General features: G+C 43.7%; 1 protein-coding gene across 1 annotated transcript in view; it reads right to left on the reverse strand.

The window, feature by feature from the left end:
- Positions 1-26,513, reverse strand: part of Ddr2 (discoidin domain receptor tyrosine kinase 2) — a 102,598-nt gene that overhangs the window by 46,931 nt on the left and 29,154 nt on the right. Inside the window, exon 2 of the mRNA XM_032915259.1 lies at positions 1,553-1,661. Coding sequence (XP_032771150.1) covers positions 1,553-1,634 — 82 coding nt within the window. The 5' untranslated portion in view covers positions 1,635-1,661. The remainder of the gene's footprint in view (positions 1-1,552; positions 1,662-26,513) is intronic.

Below are 26,513 nucleotides of genomic sequence, written 5' to 3' on the forward strand. Positions count from 1 at the left end.
GCCACACAATATCATCATCTACAAAGTTCACATTCAGGGACAGCACAATCAAAAAGATCAGAAAACCCTCATGTTTTATGTAAGTGTACAATTTGTGTTGGCCTACATTCATAGTTAGACTCTGCTTCAAGTTAGACAGGACTGAATGGAATATGTTGGGTTTGTAAAAGTCCAACAAACCGAACACAAAGATATGTGTACTTTCATATATTTATATTTGTGGAAGAATAAAAAATATGACTTAAAATCTTTACCTATCTCTTTACCATACAAATTGTTTTGTACTTATGGACTCTCAGCGCATATATGTAACTTACTTCAACCAATGAGGTCCCCCCTCAGTGCTAGGAATTGAAACAGGGATATATATATATATATATATATATATATATATATATATATATATATATTATTTTAGAGATTTATTTACTTATTTTATGTATGTGAATACACTGTCACTCTCTTCAGACACACCAGAAGAGGGCATCGGATCCCATTACAGATGGTTGTGAGCCACCATGTGGCTGCTGGGAATTCAACTCAGGACCTCTGGAAGAGCAGTCAGTGCTCTTAACCGCTTAGCCATCTCTCCAGCTCAAAACAGGGTCTTCTTAGTAGGACAAGCACCACCAAGCTACAGACCTCACCCCTCCTAATAAGGTCTTCAGTTACAGCCCTCATCTCTGCTGATACAGTCTTAAAAAACATAATTTGAGCAGTGGATTGAAGGATCGTTGTCATATCCTGCTTCTACTCAGGTTCTTGTGCAATTACCACGAAAACATGGCCAGGCTAGTCTGCTAGAGGAATCCACAGAACACCAACCAAACTACCCTTCATCAGGGCCAAAGTAACTCTAGATAGCCAATAGCCAGCTGAATCCCAGATAGGTAAATGCACTGAGAGATCAAAGTACAGTAGACCCACGCACAGCATAAACCATCAAACTATAAGCTTGTGAGCAAAACAAACACTCACTTTAAAGTCACTGAGCTATTGAAGACTGTCAAGCAACATTGTTGTGTATCAGACGGATGATACAGTTATACACTTTAGATTAAAATGTGAAGATATATGAACTACAACAATACAAAAATACTGACTTAAAAGAGTCATTTCACACATCAGTTTGGAACAGAGCCACATCCTATGAGAACGAGAGCCTACCTGGGATCCTGGGAACCTGGCATCCCACAGAATCAGCATCCTAAAAGTCTAACAGGACACTCAATTAAAACCCAGACCCAAGGCATCCAATGGATGACCCAATCAAAAGAAGCTCTCTAACACACCTGAAGTTTCCCATTTTCCCCAAAATACACAGCAGCAAATAGTCATTCCTTCTCCCAATCTCTATTTTAAAATGGCATTTAAATGGCTCTGCTCTACATAAAAGCTCTCATATAATAATACCCAACACATTATATAAGGAGAGAGGGACCTATATGATTTTCTGTTTCTGACATGACAGAACTCTTTCTTAGATAACCGCTGGCAGAGGTGTGTGCAGGCACCTGGTCCTCAGCATCCAACTGAGTAGTGGCTGTGTTACCTGGATTAACCTGAGCTTTTGCAGAACCCAGGATGAGCAGGAGCAGCAGCAGCACCAGAGGCATTCTGGGAATCAGGATCATTTCAGAAGATGGAGTTGGATGTGGAGTCTGCAGGCCACCAATAATGCAAGGAAACAGAAAGAGGGAAGAGAAATGAATAATGCAGGTTTCACCAGCACACGGGAACACGGTCTTCACAGGCAATCTGGGACTCTTGTGAAGTTTTTTCCATATTTAAAACTTCAAATCCCACCCAGGGATCATTTAATGCAATAATTTTCCAATTCTATTAGATTAAACACTCACTCCTGGAATTAAAAGTCAGCAAACTATCCACAGGGAGCAACATATTACTGAGGCAAATACCAAATGGTAGTAACAAAGTAAAATTTATATTTATGGTGTCAGCTAATATATCTTAGCAACATTAATTCCAACATTAAACCAGGGAAAACATTCAGTAACTTTAATCTGTTTTTAAAGCTCTATAAGTTCAACACTCATCTTGATCCATTAGCTTTGAAGTGATATTTGGGACTTTGGGGATTTTTCTTTTTTTCTTTTCATTATTTTTTTAAGGTTTCCTACAAGTGATCCTGTGACAATGGATTAGATACAGACTTACTAATAAATATCCAGACTTAGTTCAACAGTGGCATAGGTAGTTACATTGTAATTACCTATCTGCATTGTAGCTACTTGTATGTATACAAGTGCATATAATACACATGCACTGGCCTTTCACCCAGTCAGCTGAAAGGCCCTGGAGACAGCAGCATCCCAGCGGTGAGCATCCATTGACAATGCAAACCTGGTGCCCAGATCTTGACTTCTAATCCCATCTTCCAATAAAAGGAATCAGAGTTCTTTAGAAAAAAATGGTCGATTCTACAACTGGATCAGAAAATACATAAGATATGCCTGGAATATATGTCATATGCACACACATGTTCACACACACACACACACACACACACACACACACTCGATGAAATATATCAAAAGCACATAGGAGTCAACTGAAAGTTCTCCCAGTAACAAAAGCTGGAACAATTTGATCAACAAAACAAACAGAGGAGTGTTAGATTATAACTCAGAGTATAAAACAAATATCCACAAGTCCACGTTGATGTAAATAAATGACTGAATAAGCAAACAAGGGAGAACAGCCCATTTTCCATGAAAAGGAATTCCAAATAATTTACGTAGCTAATCCGATTTTAAGCAAGTGGGGTCTCCTCGCCACCCACTCCTAACTCCTCACATATAAGCTGCACACAGTAACTTGGTTCCAAAGAAAGCAGCATGGGCCGAGGAAGGAGAAGACAGCATCTTTTCAGTGGAGAAATCTGCCAAACCACTTGGTGCCAAGAGATTGTAGTTAACATTGGCATTGGAAAGTCATCATGACAGCGTGTGTCCTAGATAGGATGTGATGGGAAGTCACATGAGGTCAGTGGTCCCAACACACAAACCATGGCCTTTGTCTGTTCCTGGGGAAAACAGCAGACACATAATAAGTGAGGAACTTTCTACAGAATTCCTAACTGATCGTTGGTGCTGTCAGTTTTCCAAAACAAGAAAGTCTGAGAAGCCATCACAGCCCAGGGGCAGGGGACAGCTAAAGAGAATGTAATGTGTGGCACACTGTTTGGGTCCTCGACTAGAAAAGGACATTGGGGAAAACTGAGGAAGTCAGAGTAAGCTGTGGATTTTAGTAATGAATGTATCCGCAATATTGATTCGCTCATTTTGACAAACACATCATAGTAATGTAAGATGTCGGGAACACAGGAATTCTACATAATCGATAATGATTCTGTAAATATAAAACTGTTCTGTCACGTCGATCCACTTGAAAAATGTTTTTATTTGCTTTTATTTGGTGTGTGTGTGTGTGTGTGTGTGTGTGTGTGTGTGCGTGTGTGTGAGAAAACCTATAGGAATCAGCTCTCACCTTCTGTCACACGTGTCCTGGAATTCAAACTCAAACCATCAGGCTTGACAGAAAGTGCCTTCACCCTGTGAGCCCTCTTATCAGCCCCTTAACATATCTTTTTAAAATGTCTACATTTACTCATTCATTCATTCATTCATTCATTCATTCATACACCATTTACTGTGTCCACATGAATGCATGTGGTGGTTGGAGAACAAGTTGCAACAGCCCATTCCATGTGGGTTCCAAGGATCCAACTCAGACCATCAGGTTTGGTGGCAATCACCTATATGTACTGACCCATTTCAACAGCCCAGAAAAAAAAATTTAAGCCAGATATTCTGATGGTTTCCTTTAAAGAAAAAGGAGCCAAAGCAAGACAAGTGGAAGATATAAATGTGACTCTGTGATGTGCCAGGTAGGGCTTGCGAGATCACAAGGGATGGTGTGCGTGTCTTTATTTCACTGACTCAGGTGTGACAGACACCTTAGTTATTTCTAGGAACTCCAGAAACTGGAAAATATGCTTTCAAAGAGTCTCCCAGAAAACATTCTCAGAAGGAAAAACATAGAAGTAAGTGTTGCTCATGACCATGGTCTAAGGATGTCCTTCCACAGAGATCTGAGCTCCTGTGTGTAGCCAGCTAGCAAGTGCTGAGGTCCAGATGTATCTTCTCCTGCAGGCTTTTGACTCCATAGCACACGCTCTCCCTTTTGTGGCATCTTACTCAAGAGTTTCTGGCCATACACTTCTATTCTCCAGAACCTTCCCAGTTCTATGGAAAATATCTTCTATACCTCATGTCTCCTTCTCTTCACCAAACCACATGCCAAATTGATCTCTGTGATATTATAACTTTATCTGTTAATCATTAGCTTCTTATACAAAATGGGTTTTAATTGAACTAAACCAGACTTAAAGGTAATATATTTTTTTAAAAAAAAATGATGATTTCCCTTTTGATATTGCTGCTTGATTTCAGGCTGTGAGTCTCTAAAATCAGTGATGATTTTCCACTTTTCTTAAAAATCAAGGTGAACAGTAGCTAACCAACAATCACAGAAGGAAAAACAGGCCTATATGTCCTATCCTTGTAGCAAGCATTTCTAATGTCCAAGGAACCATTTCACCAACATTCGCTGAATGGCATATGCTTTCACTGACAGTGTAGCTGAGGAGGATGTGGCTAAAGCTCCATGTCACACATACAGAAGCAAACAGGCACATGGGTCTAGGGTTCTCATGACTCCAGAGTCTGCCTGGGGTCGCTGATATTGTCATCATCCCTTTAACCTGTTATTCTATTTGATCCATTTGCCCTCACTTTCCAGCTCAGTCCTGCTGGAGCTTCTCGTTTATTTCTTCTATTTGCTTTTGCCTACTGGCCTCTGCCAAGCTCTTTCCTCTTTAACTGCCCAAGTCTCTATTCAATGGTTACTTCTGCAGCTAAGTGTTCTGACTCAGTTGCTCGATGCAGTGAAAACATTGTTTTTCATATAGTAATGATCTTAGTTTCAACCATGTATGATCACTGTGACTAGTGTCCTTTCTATAAGCTCCATGTTACAGAGAGGCTTGATAAATACCATCATAGACCCAAATATTTGGTGATCATACCTAGATAATCAGAAATGTTTTGCCCTAAAAGGAACTTTCCTCAAGGATGCCAGTGAGCAGACAAACCCCTTTGAATCAATGTCCCAAGAATTCAGCATTTACCCATGTGGCACATGACAGAGCCCAGAGCAATTGTGGAAACATGATGAGCACTTGAGGAAGTCCTCCTCTGTGCACTTTTGTGACTAACGACATGAACTCCTTTGACAAACACTTTATGCAAATGTGCCTGGCCAGAACATTGCCTTCTACTCGTTTTTTTAGTGATTATTTTAGAAATATCATTCGCGTGGTATAAAGGCATCCTAAATGTCAGAGAGGGGCTGGGTCGATGGCTCAGGCAGTAATGTACTCTACAGAAGCATGAGGACCTGAGTTTGATCTCCCAGTATCCATGTCACTAAAATACATCTACAGTTACAAAGTCCAGTACTGGGGAGACAAAGACAAGAAAAGGATCCTTTACTCTCACTCTCCAGGGAATCTAGTCAAATCAGTGAACTCTGGGCTCAGTAAGAGACTGAGACAAAAAAAAAAGAAAGAGAGGGAGAGGGGAAGGGAAAGGGGAGAGAGAGAGAGAGAGAGAGAGAGAGAGAGAGAGAGAGAGAGAGAGAGAGAGAGAGGAGAAGAGAAGAGAAAAGAAGAGAAAAGAAAAAATCAAACAAACAAACAAAAAGAGCAAAGTGAAGTGTGATCAAGGAAAGTATATAACATTGACCTCTGACCTTCATACATACATATATGTATGGACACATAAATAAAAATAAACAAGTCAGACAAGAGAACCATCGTCATAGAGCTTATAGTATAGAAATAAATGAAAAAAAGTATGCAAAGATACAGAGACAGAAACTGACAGGCCAAATGCTCTAAACCGTTTCTTCCTCTTTTAATCTTACAATAAACAAGACGCTGGAGAGGATGAAGAGGATCTGTGTACAATAAAGAAAACAAGATTGACAACTGCAGAGGTGGGTAAGCTGTTCCAGGAAGGGGTAGAGCAGACTCCTCTAAGCATGCCAGTGGCTCAGAGGCAGATAAGCAGAACAGGGAAGAGGCTGGCGGTCAGAAGCCATCCACGAATAAACAAACATTTGATAAATAGTCCTGTGATCAATCAACGATGGTTCCAGTGGCTCAGTGGCCTTTTCAAAAGCAAGAACAAGGATATAGCCACGTCTCATATGAAAATATAGAGCCCAAAATGTAAAGTCAGAACAATGAAAGGACCTCAAGAATATATAAGAATTTTCTATAGACGTAGGAAAGGCTAGCATGAAAAAGACACTAAAAGCAAACTTCCACAGAAGGAAAAAGAAGTGATAACATTTCCCATAAAAATTTAAAACATCCTAGGAGCAAGAAAGATATTACAAACTTTACTGATAAGCAAGGACAAAGTTAAACATTTGAAACTATGAAACAAAACACCTTGTGTTGTAAAAAGTCACTAGAAATCTGGGCCAAGTAAATAAAGACCATCTGACAAAGGGGGCAGTATATTGCATCCCAAAGTATTTTAGTTCGGAAAAATCCAAAAAATTCAAGCATCAATGCGGTCACTGAATCGGTCTCACAAGCTTTTCAACCATGATGACGACCTGACACTTAACAATGGTGTGGAATGCGTGCTCCACAGCTAAAAATGCACCATGCTTCCCACAAGTTATGTATCCTAAAAACCAAGTTGCAGGTATGTACAGAGTATGTGTACAAACAAGCACTCTGCAGGATGTTTCCCAAGTAACAAAACTCAGGAAGATGTTGATCAACAGGGGGATGCTATAAACTATGCTGTTCCTTTATGATGGCGAAAAAAAGAATAAATTCCAGGGGCTGGAGGGATGGGTCAGCATATAGCAGTATGGGCTGATCTAACAGAAGACTCAGTTTACCTCCTAGCCACCTCCCCCCACCCCATGTCAACTCACAACTAACTGTAGCTCCAGTTCCAGGGGGATCCAGTGCACTCTTCTGGCCTCTGTGGACATCACACACATGTGGTACTATACATACACTCGGACAAACTACACACATAATATGCACAAAATAACTCATTAAAATAAAAAGAGGGAGTTCCAGCTATGTGTGATCACATGGATTGCCACTCATGACCTGTTTTTAGGTGAACAAGAAGGCCGCAAATTCTCTATGGAGCATTCTACGTGTTCTTATGGGCACACACATTTATATATTCATAATATATAAATAATATTCTGAGAACAGTGACGCCTTCAGACCTGGAGATGCTAGATAAAGGGTAGATTTTGGCCAGAAGACTTCTGAATGACTGCAATTACGGACACTGCCTTGTTCACAGTAATTCTATTTTTTCATGTCTGTGTATATGTGGTGTATGCACATGCATGTTTGTGTACCCGTGTGTAGAGAAGAGAGGTTGGCATTGACTGTCTTCCTGGATCATTCTTCGCTTTATCAGCTGAAGCAGACTCTCTCATTGAACAGGCGCTCACTGTCGTAGCTAGTCTGCCTAGCTTTCTTGCACCAGGAAGTCCCTGTATGCACTGAGATTCCAGCAGGCTGCCACATCCACCCACCTGGCATTTATGTGAGTTCTGGAGACCCAAACTCGAATCTTTATACTTCTATGAGAAGCCCATTATACACTGAGCCATCTTCCTGGTTCATGATTTGATTTTTTTTTTAAAGGGGGAATGTGGTTTTGGTTAATGTCACTTATAATAACTTTTCTGAAAAAAAATGAAAACATTATTCTTGGCATAAGGCTACCAGAATCTCAAGACATTTTCCAGGCAATCCTGCATGTTCTAGAATGGGAGGTGTTGGAGCAGCATGGCTTGCATCTCCAAAAGACACTGGACTACTCGGACATACTACTGGTCAGTACACCTCACCAGTGGGAGCACAAAAATGGTTGAGATTCACCTTGTGTCTTTCTAATTTAGAATGTCGAGTCCCTTCCAAATGTATAATATCATGGTCATTACCTCATGTAAAGAGGAATTACCATCTTTCTTCTACAGATCTAGGAAGCACAGTTGCTTCACTCACAGCCTGGACAGTCTCACCTGGCCCGGCTGCTGATTCCCATCCACCACTCTGAGTACAGTTCTCTTCTTAACCCATCTGGCTGCCTGGCTGTCTGTCTACCAAGTCAGACTATGAGTCATGTAAGATCAGGGTTCCTGCTTCCTCTGCTTCAAAACAAGGTTGATTTTTACTGCCCTGGGCAATGAAGATAGGAGGAGAGACAGTTAACATTGATTCACTAACCCTAGTGCCAAGGCCAGTATTTCTCTGCCCATGGCTCAACACTTCCTAAGGAGCATCAGTGGGCATGTGGCTCAAAGAGAATACGTAGTAAAGAATCCCTTTTTCCCTTTCTTCAATTCAGTGAACATTTCTAATTGAACTAGAGGAAACCACAGCTCAGGACCTCCCATAAACTCTACAAGATTTCCAGAAGATTATTGCCTCTACACACAGAAATGAGTAACTCTTCAAGAGGGTACAGAAACAAGAGTACGGGAAGTCCAACTAATTACACGTGAACTCAGATGAGCTTACAGAAGCCTCTGTCAACCTCAGCAAGGTCACGTCATAGTGAAAGGTCAAGCCTGTTCTACAGAAGGTTCCCACAAGATGTCTGACTCTTAGCCAGTCCTAAGGTTCCTGAACCCAAGGGTTATGCACCCCTATACGCATACCTGTCTCTTACAACTGTTTAGTTACATCAGAGTACCTCCCTGAGAACAAGATTCACAGTAGTGATCAAATAAGAGAGCAAAAGAACCTTGATAGACAGCGATGACATCATGATTGAGCTTCTAAGTAAACAAAAGCTAATGTCACCATCTCATCTAATGTGTATGTTCCATAATCTCAGAGCAAGGTTGGTCTCTCTGTGTTGTTGGGAACCACATTCTTTGGCAGTCCAAGCCACAAACCCCACTGAAAAGTCTATTCTTCCATATAGAACTAAATATATGTGATAGATAATAGATGAGATGGAAGGGTGGATAGGTGGATAGACAAATAAATGGTAGATAGAGGGACAGGCAGGAAAGCAGACAGGAAGATAATAAGCAGATATATGATAAATGTTGACTGACAGATGATAGATATATACATACATAGAAAAATAACTGGTAGATGATAGAGATAGATAGATGATTGATAGATAGATAGATAGATAGATAGATAGATAGATAGATAGATAGATAGGGTCAATGTTGACTCATAGATGATAGAGAAAAATAAATAGCAAATGATGGGTGAATAAAAAATAAATTGACAAATGGTTGACAGATTATAAATTAAAGGTAGATAAGAAAGGATAGATGATAGATGATAGATAAGTGGATGATAAAAGATATAAGACAGATAATAAATTAAGCTAGATGGCATGTGGAAGGCAGGAAGAAAATAAACTGATTTAGATGATACAGATGTACATACAGTTATAAGCAGAAATCCCTTTATAAACATAGCTAGAATAAGAAACATTGATTTTTTTTAAGGAACCTCTTATTTCCAGCCTGTCATAATGTGTAAAGTAAGAAGGCCAGGCAACCGTTGGGGTCTTCTGACCTAACGAAATGGGAAGTTTTAACAGCTCTGTCCTTCCCAGGCTAAACCCACAGATGGTAGCATACTATGTACCTTCCTGAATGAACATTAGCATAACTCATCTTTTTCGCTCAAACAGAAGTGGAGGTACAGCCATCCCACCTTACAAAATGTCTGAGCATACTTAATGTGAAAATCATTAAATTCTTATCCCGATCACAGAGGAGTACTTTTCAAAAGAGGGTTGTTGGATGATATTGAGTAGCAAATCCCACATAGTACATTTAAAATAACATTTGTTGTTTTACAGTGTTCCATCTACTCATCAAAACTGTAAGACACCGAATGAGTAGCCAACACTGCTTAAACATCTAGGACCTGGTATTCTTAAACAGAACATCCTTTCAGTGCATTCGAAATAATACTCAGTGCACAAAAGTGCAATTTATAGCCAACTTTTCGGGTCTACAGCACGTCTGATTTAGCTGACGGTCCTTCTTCCCAAACCCAATAGCTGGGGAGGACCTGAGATGATGCTGGATTTGGTGAAGAATCAGTCTCTGTAGATTTCCTCTAAGGGCCTCGGTGAGGCCTGTGTCAGGGACCACAGAAGAATTGCTGCCGTCCTGGACAATCAGCTCAGTCAGGGTATGGATGAAAGGCCAGGGGATGAAGAGAAATGAAATAAAAGGACTTGTGACAAGCTGACACTGGCGCATGAGCACAAATACACTGCATGGCACCTCTGTGTACATGTGCAGACGATTAGGCTTCGGTGAGGAGAAATCTCATTCTCGTATTCAATTCAGAGGACACTGGAGGTCATTCAAGACTTGTTTTTCCTCTCTGCTGAGTCATTTCAAATTTAACACACATGAAGAGTAATCTTTGGAGTATTTCATATTCAGCATAAAAATATGCAGAAATGACTTTGGTTTGGGTAAGAAGTCCCCAGACACATATACACACAAACAACAGAACCTCCCAAACATCTTCGTGTTTATCTTGATTCCCGAGGATGTGTCCAAAGTCTTCTTCACTCCCAACTTCCCGCTGGGTCTCCTGGCCTATTCTTCTCTATATTATGTCCTCAATCCTGAGCCAAAATCCTTGAGTGACCCCACATATGCTTAAGGACTTGAGATGTGACCCAGGTGACCTGGGGTTACCAGCTCTACTTGCACAGAACAGCAAATGCTCCTTCTGCCTTTGTCAGAGGAGGAATTTGTTTCCCTCTATCTCTGTTTTTCCTATCTGTAAAATGGAAACAGCTAGAATTTGTAAAATAGTTGAAGAGTGATCCGAATGGCGTGCGTCACCTCATTCTCCTCAGAACAGGAGATGGTAAAGAGCAAAGTCATTGTTGTGGAAGATGCACCCTCTTCCTAGGCAGAGGGTGGTCACCAACCACACACCATATAATACCATTCACCCCCTTCATTTGTACATTACACCCCATTGGGACGTTAAACCTAAATGCTGTCGCAGGATTTCCAGGAGGAAGAGGTAGATAGCATACGTGCTAAACAGAAGTAGAGATCTTTCCAAACATACAACAGTGGTCAGAGTACACACAGTGCAATATCCCAAGACCTTAGACATGAGCTTGCTGAGTTTCAACAGGCCCTGGTCTCTCTCTCTCTCTCTCTCTCTCTCTCTCTCTCTCTCTCTCTCTCTCTCTCTCTCTCTCTCTCACACACACACACACACACACACACACACACACACACACACACACACCCCCTGACTCCCAAACAGGATTCCACATGTGTATCTCCCACCTACCCAGTCTTTCTTGCTTACCCACCCCACCCCTACCCCAACTCCTCAGCCCTTCAAAGCATGAGCTCATGAGCAGAGGGCTGTCTCTCCAAGGCTTGGGACACAGGAGGATCAGTATGTGGGATGGTGATATGGGGGCTTAGAAGGTACCAGAGGAACTTGCTAGTCCTCCAAAACCACAGAACCACAACAGTGAAAGCTTTAAGAGACCCGAGACCTTGTCTTTCCCACTGCTTTCTTGTTACATGATCTTTCTCTGGGCCACAGAGGCAGGGTCAGACTTCTAGTTGTCTAGTTCACCAGTCCTCTGTTACTCTGTCTCTCCTGGCCCAGCTACCTGATCTTCCTTCCTAAAATGTAAAGCCATACACAAGATGTTTAGGTCTGGTCTGTCTGTCTGTCTGTCTGTCTGTCTTAAAACCAGCAGAATAGTTACTAGGGAAACCTCTATGGCAGTTTTAAAGAGTCTTCACAGATAGTTGTTACATTCTAGCTCCTAACTGTATATAACTTAACTGAGTCAATATAAACTTAACTGAGTCACATCTAGCAAAATGAAAGGGTAGAAAATGATGCTTGTGGAACAGTATCTGGTCTCTCCCGTAGGACTGTTGCCCTGGAACCCCAGGCACCATGCTGTGACAAAGCCCAGACCACACAAAGAAGCCCTATGTAGGTGTTCCTGCTGGCCATCCAAGCTGAGGTCCCATGGGACAACAGCTTCCATTCTCACACTTTGGAAAGAGGAGAGCTTCCAGCAGAGCCCCACCACAGCTACTGCTGGAAACGTCAAGGTAGGCCCTGAGCGAGGACAGCTGAGCCAAGTCACCCACGCAGAGCCAAGAGAGAAATGGTTGCTGTTGCTTTGTCTCACCGAGCTTTGAGGTGACAGAATGTAAAGCAAAGAGTAACCGCAATGAGCCACACAGGTAAAGCTTGCCTATCACAAACTGAAGTGTCCGTTTTCTTTGTCTGGTGTTTGGTTGACCAGTCTGTTTCTACACTTGCAATGTAGCATGAGGACTTGGGACATAGGGTGAAGGAGTCAAATGGGAAAGACTGACAAGCAAGGACTCTTGAGTGAGGTGACAAACTGCCTTTCTCTCGAGGTCTCAGAAGTGACATCTGATCCAGTTCTCATTATTTTATTTGACCTCTGGGCCGTGCCCTTGATGCCCCCTCTCCCCCTCCAGGTTGCTCTTTCTTAGTCATCTTGTGTTTGCCAGGCTCTGTGGAGTGTTATCTCTACCTCACCAGCTAACGGGCCTGGGCACACCTGAGCCTTGGCACCTTTGTCCTCATCTGTGAGAATGAGAGTAATAATGGCACTTGTCCCTCAGCAACGTTGTAAGGACAGCACACAAGAAGGGATTTAGAATACTGTGTGTGAATGTGAACAACTATTTTAATATCTCTCATATATAGACACACATGTGCAAGTTCCTGCTTGCCAATATACGGTGTCTTACTCATGCTCCTCCTCACTATTGGAGGTATGGAATCGCTGAAATGAAGCTTGCTGATTCAGCTAGCCTAGCTAGCCACCAAGCACCAGATATCCTACTATCTCTGCCTCCCCAGTGATGGGATTGCAGGCATGTTTTAGTCACTCTTCTATTGCTGGATAGACACCATGACCAAGGCAACACTTAAAAGAAAGCATTTAGTTGGGGGCTTGTTTATAGTTTCAAAGGTTTGATCCATGATCATCATGGCAGGGAACATGGTGGCAAGTGTGGCACTGGAAGTAGTAGCTGAGACTACATTCCAATCTTCTGGCCAGGAGAGCAAGACTGGGTCAGGCCCACATCCAGTGACATCCTTCTTCCAACAAGGTCACGCCTCCTAATCCTTCTAATCCTTTCAAACAGTTCCATTCCCTGCTGACTAAACACTCAAATATGTGAGCATACGGGGCATTCCTATCCTCATAGTAGTACAAGCCACTCTCTTTTAATGTGTGTGTGTGTGTGTGTGTGTGTGTGTGTGTGTGTGTGTGTGTGTGTGATATAAATGGGATATATATACTATATACATATCATATGTATACATAATATATGTATATATAATATAAATAACATATATACCATATAAATAACACACACATATAACATATATATATATATAACATATATATATACCAATATGTACGCATTGGTTCTAGGGGTTCAAACTCAAGTTCTACTAAAGGAAGATACAACACAATCATCTTCCTTAAATTCCCAGTGCAGAACACCAAGTATGATGATAATCAGTTAATGTGTTGGGCAGATGACAAGATGGTATGGGGTTCCTTGATGATCTGAAATATCTGCTGGCCTGTTAACCTCAATGCCAAGAAAGGAGGAGACAGAGAACACATGCTTCTTCCATGAAGTTCCTCCTTCCTTGTAGGCGATCATAGTATATCTCTTCCATTGCCAAACCCATTGACTCGGCAGATAGCTTCATGGTAACCTGTACCTTACAACTTCCCAGTTGTGTTCATGTATGACCACGAGTGTTGTGAGTCCTCAACAAAACGTTAACCATCTCAAGGGCACAGATATCTTGTTCCTCCAAGTTTTTCTTAGAGTGATGATACACGATAATTGAGTACTAAATACCAGGCAGTGTGCTAGGCCTTGTATACATTTTTCTCATTTCATGCAGAACCCCTGAAGGATCCTGGGCCAGTGAGGACAGAAAGAGAAGTTACCAGCAAACCCACCCATGGGCCTGAGTTCTAGCTTCAGCCCTACCACAAATCCCCCTAGAGTCTGGGCAGTGGTGCAGTTCCCTTAAAGGGCCAGCTCTCTCTTCACTGAAGGAATTGGGATCAATGAGAATGGAGCGATTCCAAGTTGTCTCTCAGCTCCAATGTTCTACATTATTAGAGTAATATTTTAATTTATTTTTTAACATTCTTATATGTGTATACAATATTACAATATATCTTTAGTATATGAACCCCAACCCCACCATCCCATTTCTCCTGTCCTTCCTTGTCCCCACTCCCACCCTAATGTCCTCTTCTTTCTTTATAGCCATTGATTCAAATTAGAGCTCCTGCGTGCATGTGATTGGGGGCACTGGAATATATAAACATAATCTATCATCATGTAAACCTCTCCAAACAGACACCCCTCTACATCCATCAACTGCAACTGTGGGTGGGGTCTCACATGTCCCTCCCCCATTCATGATAAAATGTTGACCGGCTTGATCTAGTGCAGGTTTTATGCAGGGGACCCTAGTTGCTCTGAGTTCATCAGTGTGACAGCCATGTCCTATCTAGAGGATAGCACTTCAGACCACTCCCTCCACCCTCTCTAGCTCTTAGATTCTTTCAGCCCCTCCGTGATGCTCCCTGAGCTTAGGGTGAGGAGCATCTTGACATAGATGGCCCATTTAGGGATGGCCACTCAACAGTCACTTATTCTTATGACTTTGACCACTTATGAGTGTCTGCATTACCCATTGTCCATTGGGAGCAGGGACGGGGGACAGTCACTCTAACCGAGGTTGCTGATACTCGCCCGGATGTCACTCATGGTTCCAAACACTGCATAGGGGCCACCACAGCTTAGCAGAGCTGTCCCAACTCAGGAGGGATATGGTTGCTACACAGCCCAGGCACATGCCATCTGAGAGCAGTAAGAGCTCTACATACCACAAAGCACCGAGACAGCCTGGTTTCGTCAATACTCCTTGGCCAGTCCACAGAGGAAATCTCTGCCAGACCCAGGCCAGAGTGGAGACGGTGAGAGACACCCACTCATTCCGTTTCTGAAACCCATTGGCTCCTGTCTGGAATGAAAATCACCAATGGTAAAGGCTGCTAAGAGTCTGTCCGCTGGGTGGCTCGAAAGGTTACTCTGGGACAGAGAGGAGGCCCTGGCTGGAGTCAGATTTGAGATCTGAACTCACCAGGGAGGAGCTGATGCCAAACCTGAGGCTTTGAGAACCACAGCCTCTCACCTCTGGGAGAGAGAGCAGAAGTCCAGCCAAAGAGCTCCACAGAGACAAAGCTATCAAGGCTTCCTCTGAGCCAAAGTAGAGCCTACATCAGAAGAAAGCGAGGCGAGTGCAGAAAGGACTGGAATTGGAGACTTGCTCTCTCCGAGCTGTGCTCCAGGGCATGGCTTCAAGAAGCTGTGGTAGACCTAGAAGCAGAAGCTAAAATCAATGCCTCTTGGTTCGCCATAGAGAGCACATAGTAAATTCATCCTGGAGACTGGCCATTCCGAGGTCTCATAGACAGGGCTAAATGTTGATGTGACTCTGAAATTCACGGTGAAACGCTGGCCTAGCTGTGCGAGTATACTGGAGCGGGTGCTAAGTTACCCCTTTGTGACAGAGATCTTTCGGTATCTTTATAAAAGATAATAAGTACTTTCATTCCTCTTTCAAGAGACTCCAAAGCCAGGGCTTGGTGGTGCCCAGCTAGAATCCCAGCACTTGGGAGGCTAAGACAGGAGGGCTGCTGGAAGATGAGGGCCAACCTAGGCTACTCTGTAAGACTCCATCTGAAAACCCTAATAGAGAACATAACAAGACCCCATAGAGCTCCTCTCGCCATGCCACACCATGTGACAACAGTGAAAAGGAGCCCTCTGTAGTGACACCATAACAGCCCTGAACTAATGAGACCGCCTCTATTATGCTGTTTCCTCCCTGTGTTCTGCAAGCACATGGTAAAGTGTCCCTATCCTTCCGGTTCTTTTTCCATGCCTCAGTTCTGAGTCCTGAATGATTCATCAGGGTGTCGACTGCTACTGAAACACAAGTTCCCACTGCTCGGCGTTTCTCTGGCGTTTCTCTGGTTTCTTTTCGCCACCCCATACTGAGGGATAAGCTACAGAAGAGAAAGCAGTTGGTCTAGTTGCAAGGCATAAAGTTTCCTTCTCTGCCTTGAACACTAGCTATAAGCGATTATAGGGGCATGAGCCATATATGTGTCATTCTCCACTGTGCCCTAGAAGTGCTCCCTGAGCTCAGGTAACATGACAGTGTCTTCTCAGTACTACTCCTTCTAATGCCTTGCCATGACCCCAAGTCTCAAAAGTCCCAAAGCATTGAGAATTTCTACTAGAGTGTGCATTTTAGCATGTTTGGCAACAGAACTGTCATACACTCATGTTTCTGGACAAATACACCCTATTGTGTAGAAGTTCACCTGTACATGATGGATGCTTAGTTGAATCATGTGATTAAAATCTTTGAAAGCTTGATGCTTTCCTAGAGTCCTGGCACTGCCTTCACAAGAAGAGAACTCCTCCTCTAGGCATGGATCTTCAGAGAAACTGCATGATGATCCTGACCCACGCCCTGAAAGGGGGTGTAGTATAGGAAATAGGGCCTAGACCAGTGTCCTAGAGTCCACAGTAGCCTGGTAGGCATGGTGCTCACCATGACCTGAACCAAGGTATAAGATCCAGCAATGGGGAGAATGGCAAACTCAAATGATTCTGTTATACAGAATGTTATGCCAAATGTCAAGTGAGAGGTAGGCTGAGCCTAAAAATGGGACTGAAGATCATGTGATTAGAATCTCATGATACTGGAAAGTTGGTAAGGGATGGGCTCCAGGCGAATGTCATGGTCACCGCTATGATGATGGTTACCACCTCTGCATGCCCTCTGCACGGCCTGTGGCTGTAGAGTGAAGCACTCTCCTGAGTAGCCATGTTTGTTTGCAAAGAGAGCATAGAGGCTTCTGCTAAGGTTAAGGCTTGTGTAGGACGATACTCTCCTAACAGCTTCAATCAAACTGATGGGACATGGTGAGGTGAGAGCACCTTACCTTAGCTAATAGGATTGAAGAGCTCTTTCCAAGGCTTGTCTAAATCGAGCGTGCGCAAACCCCATGCTCTCAGCATTTAGGTTTAAGAATTTTAAAGAGAAGTTTGACTCTCATGTTTTTATGTGTGGGTTATAGAGCTAAGCCTGGGGGTCTCTCTCTCTCTCTCTCTCTCTCTCTCTCTCTCTCTCTCTCTCTCTCTCTCTGTGTGTGTGTGTGTGTGTGTGTGTGTGTGTGTGTGTGTGTCTGCCTGTCTCTGTATGTGTGTGTGTCTTTCTGTGTTTCTGTGTCTCTCTGTCTCTGTCTATCTCTGCCTCTCTCTGTCTCTGTCTCTCTCTGTCTCTGCCTCTCTCTGTGTGTGTGTCTGTCTGCCTGTCTGTGTGTGTCTTTCTGTGTTTCTGTGTCTTTCTGTCTCTGAGTCTGTCTATCTCTGCCTCTCTCTGCCTCTCTCTGTCTCTCTCTGTCTCTGCCTCTCTCTACCTCTCTCTCTCTGTCTCTGCCTCTCTCTATGTGTGTGTCTGTCTGTCTGTCTGCCTGTCTGTGTGTGTCTTTCTGTGTTTCTGTGTCTCTCTGTCTCTGAGTCTGTCTATCTCTGCCTCTCTCTGCCTCTCTCTGCCTCTCTCTGTCTCTGCCTCTCTCTGTCTCTGCCTCTCTCTACCCCCCCCTCTCTCTCTGTCTGTCTGTCTCTCTCCAGTACTCAACAGAGGGCTTTGTTTAGGGTAGGCAAGCATACGAGCCTAGAACACCCACCATAGTTTTTCATTATGCTTCACTTTTAGACAGTATCTCATTAAGAGACCCTGGCCGACCCTGAGCTCACCCTTCTGCCTTCGAACTTTTGATCCTTTTGCCTCTGCCTCTTAAGTGGGTAAAAAAACAGGCCTGTGCCACTGGCCTGACTCAAACTGGCTTTCACTTTCACAAAACTGATGGTATTTGTAGGAATAACTAATGATTTTTTTTACAGAAAGGAAGTTGAAATGAACTTATGAGAAACACTTTTTAACAAATACGTTTTAACAAAATATAGAGAACAGCTCAATGTTATACAATGTCCAGATGGATAGTTTGCAGAGACCAGATCACAGAACCACAGTCACTCTCACACAGTTCACCAACAGTAAAACCTCTGTAGTTTTCAAAACCATCATTTAAAACAGCTACTGGAGTCAGGTCTTTGGGAGGGAGTAAACCCTGTTTCTTACTTGAGTGACACTGGGAAGTAGGAGCAGTATTTATCCAGGAATAAGACAGAATTAAGCGAGCATTAGCAACACCATGCCTGGCCAGCCTCAAGTGCGCACATCGCACCAGCAGAGGACCAACCCTCAGGACCAGCAAAGCATCCACCTGGACAACTTCTGCTCTTCTTGAGCGCCTTATCCCACCAACCTGTGCCATCTGATCCTTCTGCCCTCCAACTCTCCTCCCTTCTCATTTTTCTCCTTAGTTGATGCCAGTATCCTGTTTCATGAGCAACATTCTAAGAAGGACCAGTCTTGGGCAGATAAACAAGTGGACAAGTTACAAACATCGGTGACTAATGAAAGCGAAAGTTCTCTTTTCAGTCCCAAAGGGGATGTCCTTAGTTGGTAGTTGTCACTATTTATCAATGAGGGAAGTTCATGGGGTTAGGATGTACAAGCCCAGCCCATCTGAACCTATGACAACACACTGCACGTCGTAACTCAGCGGTTGAGATGCAGGCTTTAGAGCAAGCTACCTCACCTTTGACTTCAACTCTGGCCTTGACTGCCTGTATGATTGTAACCAAGTTGGTAAATGGTTATGCCTAAGCTTTCTTATCTAAAAGTGGAAAGCTAATAGCAGTCCTGTCTGAAAGGACCAGCCTAGGGACGAAACGAGTTAATCCTTAAAGCACTGCTTGGCATCAATCCTCCCGACTATTATTACAACTGGAGCTGTTTAAATGACTGGAACCAATCTCATTTCACAGCAAATGCACTCTGATTCTCTCTCCTACATGGCGGAGGCTCATACATATTAAACAATCCTGACATTACAACACACCTTGGCAGCAGAAACAAACACACCAAAAGCAAACAAAAAGCCCATCCTCCTCTGCTCTAATAAGAAGCAGCCCAGGTTAGCATGCAGAGCTGTCAGACTAAATCTCTTACCGGGACTTATTTTCCCAAGTATATCTAAGCCTATGCTCATTAGAAATGCGGGATACTTCCATTGTCAGCAGATGCCCTTGGGAGACTCTATAGAGTTTTACTTTTGCCTGCCAAGGGGTTCTTAGGACCTGGATCTTATGACTTCTCTAGCAGACCAGTTAAGCCCAATATTTGGGCTGTTTTCTAAACTGCTGGGGCTCACAGGGGGGCGGGGGGGTTTTGGCTCTTTTTCAAATGGTCTGGAATTCCACCCTTTCTAAGGAATATATCTTCTAGCTGGTAATCCCAGCCTATAAAATCTCTGAAATTCAAACGTGGAGAGAAAGAGTTGTCACACATGGGTCCTTTACTGAGCTTCCCTGATGAGACATTGACTCAAGATCTTGGTAAGATGTTGCATGAGAATGGGAGATCCACAGAAAATGTGGGCAGCACAAAGAGAAGGGCATAGCAGGACAATGGAGATACTAGGCCCCCAGTAGAGCTGGGGCATGTGCTCAGCAATAGGATGGGAAGAAGATCTGTACCCCTAAACAGAAGACTCCACAGGTAGACCTTTTTATCACAGAAGAGGCAGAGGTGGCCAAGTGAGAAGCAGGGGCAGGGAAAGAGGCTTGGAGGGGCATAGCTACCTTGGGTTTCTACAGAAAGAGCTAGGCAAACAGCAGGGATGTGGGGGAAGAAGAGTGGAAGGGGCCTCTCTTAAGAAGGCTGGGTCTTTGCTCCCATCAGGAGGGTACACCTGTCAATTTCATTTGGGGCCAGGGATCGGTGAGTTGCCTGACCACCCATCACCTCCACCAAATGTGCATCCAATCAGTGTCATCTTTCAAACCCTTGCCCAGATCTGGCTAGAAGGGCAGCTATGTAAGCCAGAGGCTCAGACTAAAGCCTGCAGAATCCCAGAGCTCTGTGGCAGGCTCAGCTCATGAAATAAGACACCCAGAGAGAGAAGCAGAGGGGAGAGTCACAGCCAAGCAAACACACCCTCAGCCTATGAGCTCTGAGCCCAGAGGCCTGAGAGGGCATAGGGACTGCAGGGAAGGGTGGTCAGATGTTCCCTCTCAGTTCCTCTGCAGGATCATCATTTGCTCAGAGTGTTGTACTGCCCCTCCACATTTCCGAGTGCTTCAGTCGTGAACTTCAGCTAGGTGAAGCTTATGTTAGTGTTGCCTGCTATAAACGATGCTGTTTCTGTGTCCCCTGTGGGTCAGATGCTCTGCTGGATCCATGGAATTCACCGATCCCTTCTCCCCTGCCCTTTAAACAGCACTGGAGGACAATGGCTGCATGACATATCCATAATCTACAGCAATAAGCAGAGGGAAGATGTGCATAGCTCCAGAATGAGTTAGCTCATATGTTTTCAATATGAGAGATGTAGAGCCTACTGACATGCGCTCTGGTCCATTTCAAGCCAGAAGCACTGGGTTCATTAGCTCAATGCTACTACTGACCTGCGGCATGACCCAGGAGAACTCACCCAAACTCACTCAGCCTCAAATAACCTGTAAGATGGGATGATGACATGGACCCCAAATGATGACTATTAGAATTAAATAATACAGTCCGCTTCAAGCTGTTTGACATCTGGAGCGTAGCCGTTGCTCAATGAATGGTGGCTATGGGCAGAGAATCGGATACTTACTTCTCTATAACTCTCCAGTTAAACCTGTTGAAGCAAACTTGCAAAGAGTTTGATGCCAGCTCCAAGACACCATGATAAGCTCCTACTTAACTCTCTCCCAGTCTCATACCTCACAGTGATCGAAAGCTTTGTCTCTCACTCAATACAAAGACTTCCCTCTGCTCTCTGACCTCTGCCATTCTCTCAAATGTGAGAAGCATCCATTTCTCAATGAAGGGACAGTGACAAATTGTAAGGGATGTCCACTTACCTTGCCAAACACTTGACGAAACTACCAAACATTCAGAGTACATTTTCTGGAAAGAAATGAGACACTGAACGATATTGTCCTGGAGGCAGAGCGAGACAAGTGATCTCTTTGAATTAATTACTCCTCACAGATACAAAGTTCCATAAACTAAAATTGCATGCCTGTGCTGGAGGAGGGGTATGATTTATGCACGTGAAAATTTAGAGAACACACAACTACCAGGAATAAAAGAAAGGCATAAAAATAGTCTGGTTTTTCTAAATTAATAAACGATGTTTGGATTGTAGATATTTCTATTAGCTACCAAGGAAGATATTTCTAGGCCCTTCCCAAATAGTTAATACTTAGTGAGCAATCGCTCAGGGCCAGTAACTGTGCTAAGTACCCAGGATACAAACTGAGGCAGTCACTGCCTGCTCAGCCCTTTAGAGTGGAGGGTTTAGAAAAATAATTACAGAACGATTTAAGGAGGTAACACTGGGGAAACGCTGCCAGCCCGTTGAATATCTGACCGAGTTCAGAAGTGCTTGTTAGAGTAGCTTTCCGGATGAAAAGGGCACCCAAGGTGAGCTCTGGGGTAAAACTAATGTCACAATGTGCAGGCAGGCAAACAGTATGTATGTATGGGTCTAGGTTTATGTATGTATGTACACACACACACACACACACACACACACACATATATACATAAACTTTTGCATATAAACAATTTTACATGTATTCTTTTGAGTCTGGCCCCTCAACTCACAATTACATCTTTGAGATACATTCATATCACCGTATAGAATGACACTCGATGCTTCCTCACAGCTGTATGGCACATCACCATACACCATGGTCCATGGTGTATCTCTACTATAGATCCACACACGGCTTTCCCGACTTGGAATCATTGTTAATGACGGACTATGAATGGGCATTCTGGTATAAGCCATAGGGTAACACCTGTGTGATCTTTTTTAGCTACATAAGGGAACAATTAATATGTACAAGCATAATTTTAATAAATGCTACCAAAAGGCTTATGGAAAGATTGTACCAATTCTCCCTCTCACTGACGCTGTTGTTATTGTCACTCTACATCTGCGCTCGCTCTTGCCTGTGAGGTTGGGAGCGTTCTCTGTTATTCTGAGCTCAAGCCCTTACTGAAAGGACGAGCATCGATATCTCCCCTGATTATGCTGTCTGCCTTTCCCCTTTAGACAGTAACGTGACGAACCCAAATGATTGGCTTTACTGTAGCCCACTGTGGCACTTTCCCCTCATGGCGGTGCTGTCTGAGAGTGGGAATCCCATGCACAGGAAAGCTAAACAAGGCAGGGAGGTGAAAGGAAACCACCCCTGAGGGAGGAGCCTCCAGGAGCAAGGGAAGGATGGGTAGGTCCTCAGGACTGGAGGCAGCCCTCTGGGCTGGCCAGAGTAGAAGGTCTGTATCAGCCGGTGAGGGAATGAACCTAGGTTGGTAGGATGCAGCTGATAGGCCAGGAACCTTAAAGCCAGTCCAAGGCCTTTTCTCTTGGCTTAAAGGCAGAGAGAATGTTTTGAAAGGTCACTGACTGTCTCCATCTCCCTAGAATTCTTCCTTATATCCCAGCTGTGTTAGTCTGAACTACCTGGATATGCTCGCCACAGAGACGAGTCACTACCCCTTGGAGAAACTTTCTATCTGTTTGTCTAGCTCTGAGAGCAAACACTGGAAGAAGTTTCGGCACCAACTTTTCTACAGGCTCCTAAGAGACGACTCTCACATACTTTTGGCCGGCAGCAGACATCACGATGGTAGTTCACACCGCCATGATAAGAGCATGCGCACAGCAGATTTGTCGGAAGCTACACATTGGGGCTGAGTACCTCTTCCATAGGAACATTTGGAAGCACAACCCTAGGTATGGATCTCACCCATATCTCGGTGCTTCTCACAGAACACACTGCCTATGTCAGTGTTTGTTGAGGAAATTTCTAGAAAGAATCTCTTGTGTACTATACGGAAGCATCACCTGCCTATAAAAACCTGTCGCCCTGTTGGCAAAAGGCAGGAAATAGAGGGTAGGACTCTATTGGTACTCTGTGAGCTAGAGAGAGGTGGGAGGATTCACCCAGAACTCTGAGGAAGTCAGACGCATGAAACTGAGAAGAGGTAGCCAACAATGTGGCAGACATAGACCACCATAAATGAGTAATGGATGTTACACGCTAGTGCAGGGGCTGTGGAGCTGGAGTAAGCTTGGGGCCATAAGCATTGTGATTATTGACAAACCACTGAGTCATTATTCAGGAAATGGAGCACAGGTAGAGAAGCTTGTGTTTACAAAAGCTGTATTCTTCACAGCTCATAGCACTGTTTTTAAAAGGTAGGGAGTAGAAGGATTACTCAGCATTTCAAAGCAAGCTCTGCTTTTCCAGAGGATTCAAGTTGAGTTCCGAACACTCATCTTGGGAACTCACAAACACAACCTGTAACTTCAGCTCCAGGAGATACAATGCCCTTTTAGACGACACAAGCACCTCCCCTCATGTGCTCACTCCCATGAGCGTGCATACCCGCACATGTGAGGGTGCACACACACACACACACACACACACACACACACACACACCGCACACTTAAAAATTAGTAAAAATTAAATCTTTAAAAAAGCTGAAAGCCCAAGTAAAAAATTCTTCTAGTGATAACCATGAGGCCCCTGTTTGTCCCTCCTGCAATGCAATCAGGATGTCCTGCTCATTTATGGTACATGGTGATTGGTTCCTAACACTTTACAAGGGAATCCATGAGGACTTTCTAGAACACCACGGAGTTATGCATAACTAAGTGCAAAACCCTGTGTGAGGGGCCCAGACCTCCCGAGATATTTATAAGCCATCTGCTGTCCCTAAGAGGTCTATGAAGCAGCATTTCCCATGAAAATCTAGAGTAAAAACAGCCCAGGCATTTCCTAGAGCCAAAAGCACATCTAACTCACAAGGCCCTGAGGAAGGAGCTTGTGAGCCTGCTGTGTCAGATTCCTGGGCATGTCCCTTGCTGCTCCCTCCCCAAACAGGATGGGGAAATGTCAGATGGCTCTAAAGCACATGATTCCCATCACCAAGGTCCCATGGGGTAGATGAGGTTTTTCAGTAAAAAGAAATGAGCAACGCTTTATTTGCTGCCCAATCCCCAAAGCTAGAACTGGGTGAGAGAATACATATAAATTAAACAGACACGACCCAAGCATCTCAGAGCAGCTCAAGCTATAACTGCAGATCCCTTTGTTTTAAAGTAGGAGTTAGCGTCCAGGGCTTCTTAACGAAAGGAATGCAGGCTGTGACGGGGAAAGAGGAAGAGCATCTCCTACGGAAGAGAGATGAGGGCCTGTGTGATCCAAACCAAAATTACTCAACATTATAATTGTTTTCGTTTTATTTTTAGCCACCATGAGCCACTTACTGGGAAATTAAAGAAGCACGTTAAGGAAGGCGTAAGCCATGTTTATAAGTATCTGTATAAATAAGACAGGCACGGGGTTCCAAAAGGATGAGAACTACTCATCTGTTTTCATGTTTTGTCTGTTACGGAGAAGGGAACTGAAAATCCAGCTATGAGATCTGGAAGAACACAGACGGAGTATTCATGCATCGCAGTGGTGTATAGCCAGAACTAACAAGCTCCAGCACACAGTAGGTCCGCCAGACGTAGCTATTGGATAAATGAATGAAGCGGCATGAGTCAGCCTCAGGAAGAGTTGGCCTTCGTGTCCTAAACCCAAGCGCAGGGACCCTCCCACCGGAGAGATGAATGGGCAATTAGGAAGTTGGCATCTGGAGCCAGACGGCCTAAAACAGCTCCCTGCTTGCCAGCTGGATGGCTTTAAGTGGCTTTCATAACATCCTTGAACTCCAATTTCTTCTTCCATAAGATGGAAGCCATGATAATCTGGCTCTGTGGCAGCAGGCAGAACATATGACAACATGGGAACTACATCCCGTGTCCTGTGTCCTTGCTAAAACCTGTTGAAAACTTAACCTAAGGACAAACCTTGGAGTATTGCTTATGGACGGTACTGTATTTTTTTCTAGTAGCCTATCGATTTCAATAAAAACCAAAGTCTACCAAAAATGTAAATAACCTAAAAGCGACAAGACATGCTTTAGAAAAGTGCTTTGTCTGCACTATAAAGCCCAACTGCCTACCAAGGTGAACCAGCCTGGCAGTCATGAGCACAGAATCTATGCCCTAACTCCCTCTACTTAAGCTCTAACTCCTGTCTTTATTTATTATCAGACTCAATACAGGGAACTTTCCCTCTGCAGTTGTGTTGCTTTGGCTGTCAATGAAACCTGTAATGCTCAGTAACCCTACAGAGCCAAGGCAAGGAATAAACACTGGTGATTTGTTAGCAGTACGAGCATTAGCCATCCCCAGTATAATAAACATCCATGCAAGGTCACATGAGTTTCCATAAACCCAGTGGCATGAGGAAGAATGGAATTGTCTTGGGATTGACTGGTCATCCCAACAGAACACATCACAACTGGAGCAGAGCCACTGTCTCAGTGTACATGCAGCCCTGACCCTGAGCTGAAGCGATGTACAAATAACCAACAAAACCAATACTAGTTACTGGAATAAAGTCCTGTGACAAGAAGCTTGAACTATGGTACTTGGGCCACATATAGAAGTAGAGGCTATTATCTGGACAACATTTGAAAGGAATCTAGGGGCCTCGGGTCTTCAGAAGCAACGGAAACAACTTATTATAACCCACTGGCATAAGACTGCATCATCCAGATCCAGCCAAACTAAGATGGGCAGGCAAGCACTGAGGGACCCGCCAGGAGGAGATCACTCTCATGCTACCCCTGCACTCTTGTTACTTTCCCAAGTCTTCTCCAGCCAGAGCTCTGGCATAAGCACAACCCAGTTCAGCCCAGGACAGCTATGGGACTCGTGTCTACTGACGCACCCCGCGCCCCTCCTCAGTGAGTCATAGCAGTTTTCCTTGCAGGCAGATTGAAAACCCACGCGGATTTTTTTTTAATAGAGATAGTGTGTAAATGTTCCCCAGCTAACAGAGCCTAAAAATCAATAAACGTGGAGATTTTATGGAGCCAGTGTTGTTTGTGGTCAAGAGCTTAGAGTCTGGAACTGCCTTCCAATCTTGACTGGTCTTGTTTATTTTGAGGCAGCTCTTTAACTGAAAAGTATCTCGAGTTGCCATCTCAATAAAATATAGCAATTGTATTTTACCACACACGGTGTTCACAATATT

The sequence above is a fragment of the Rattus rattus genome, chromosome 10, assembly GCF_011064425.1.
Source record: "Rattus rattus isolate New Zealand chromosome 10, Rrattus_CSIRO_v1, whole genome shotgun sequence".
NCBI classification, from domain to species: Eukaryota; Metazoa; Chordata; class Mammalia; order Rodentia; family Muridae; genus Rattus; species Rattus rattus.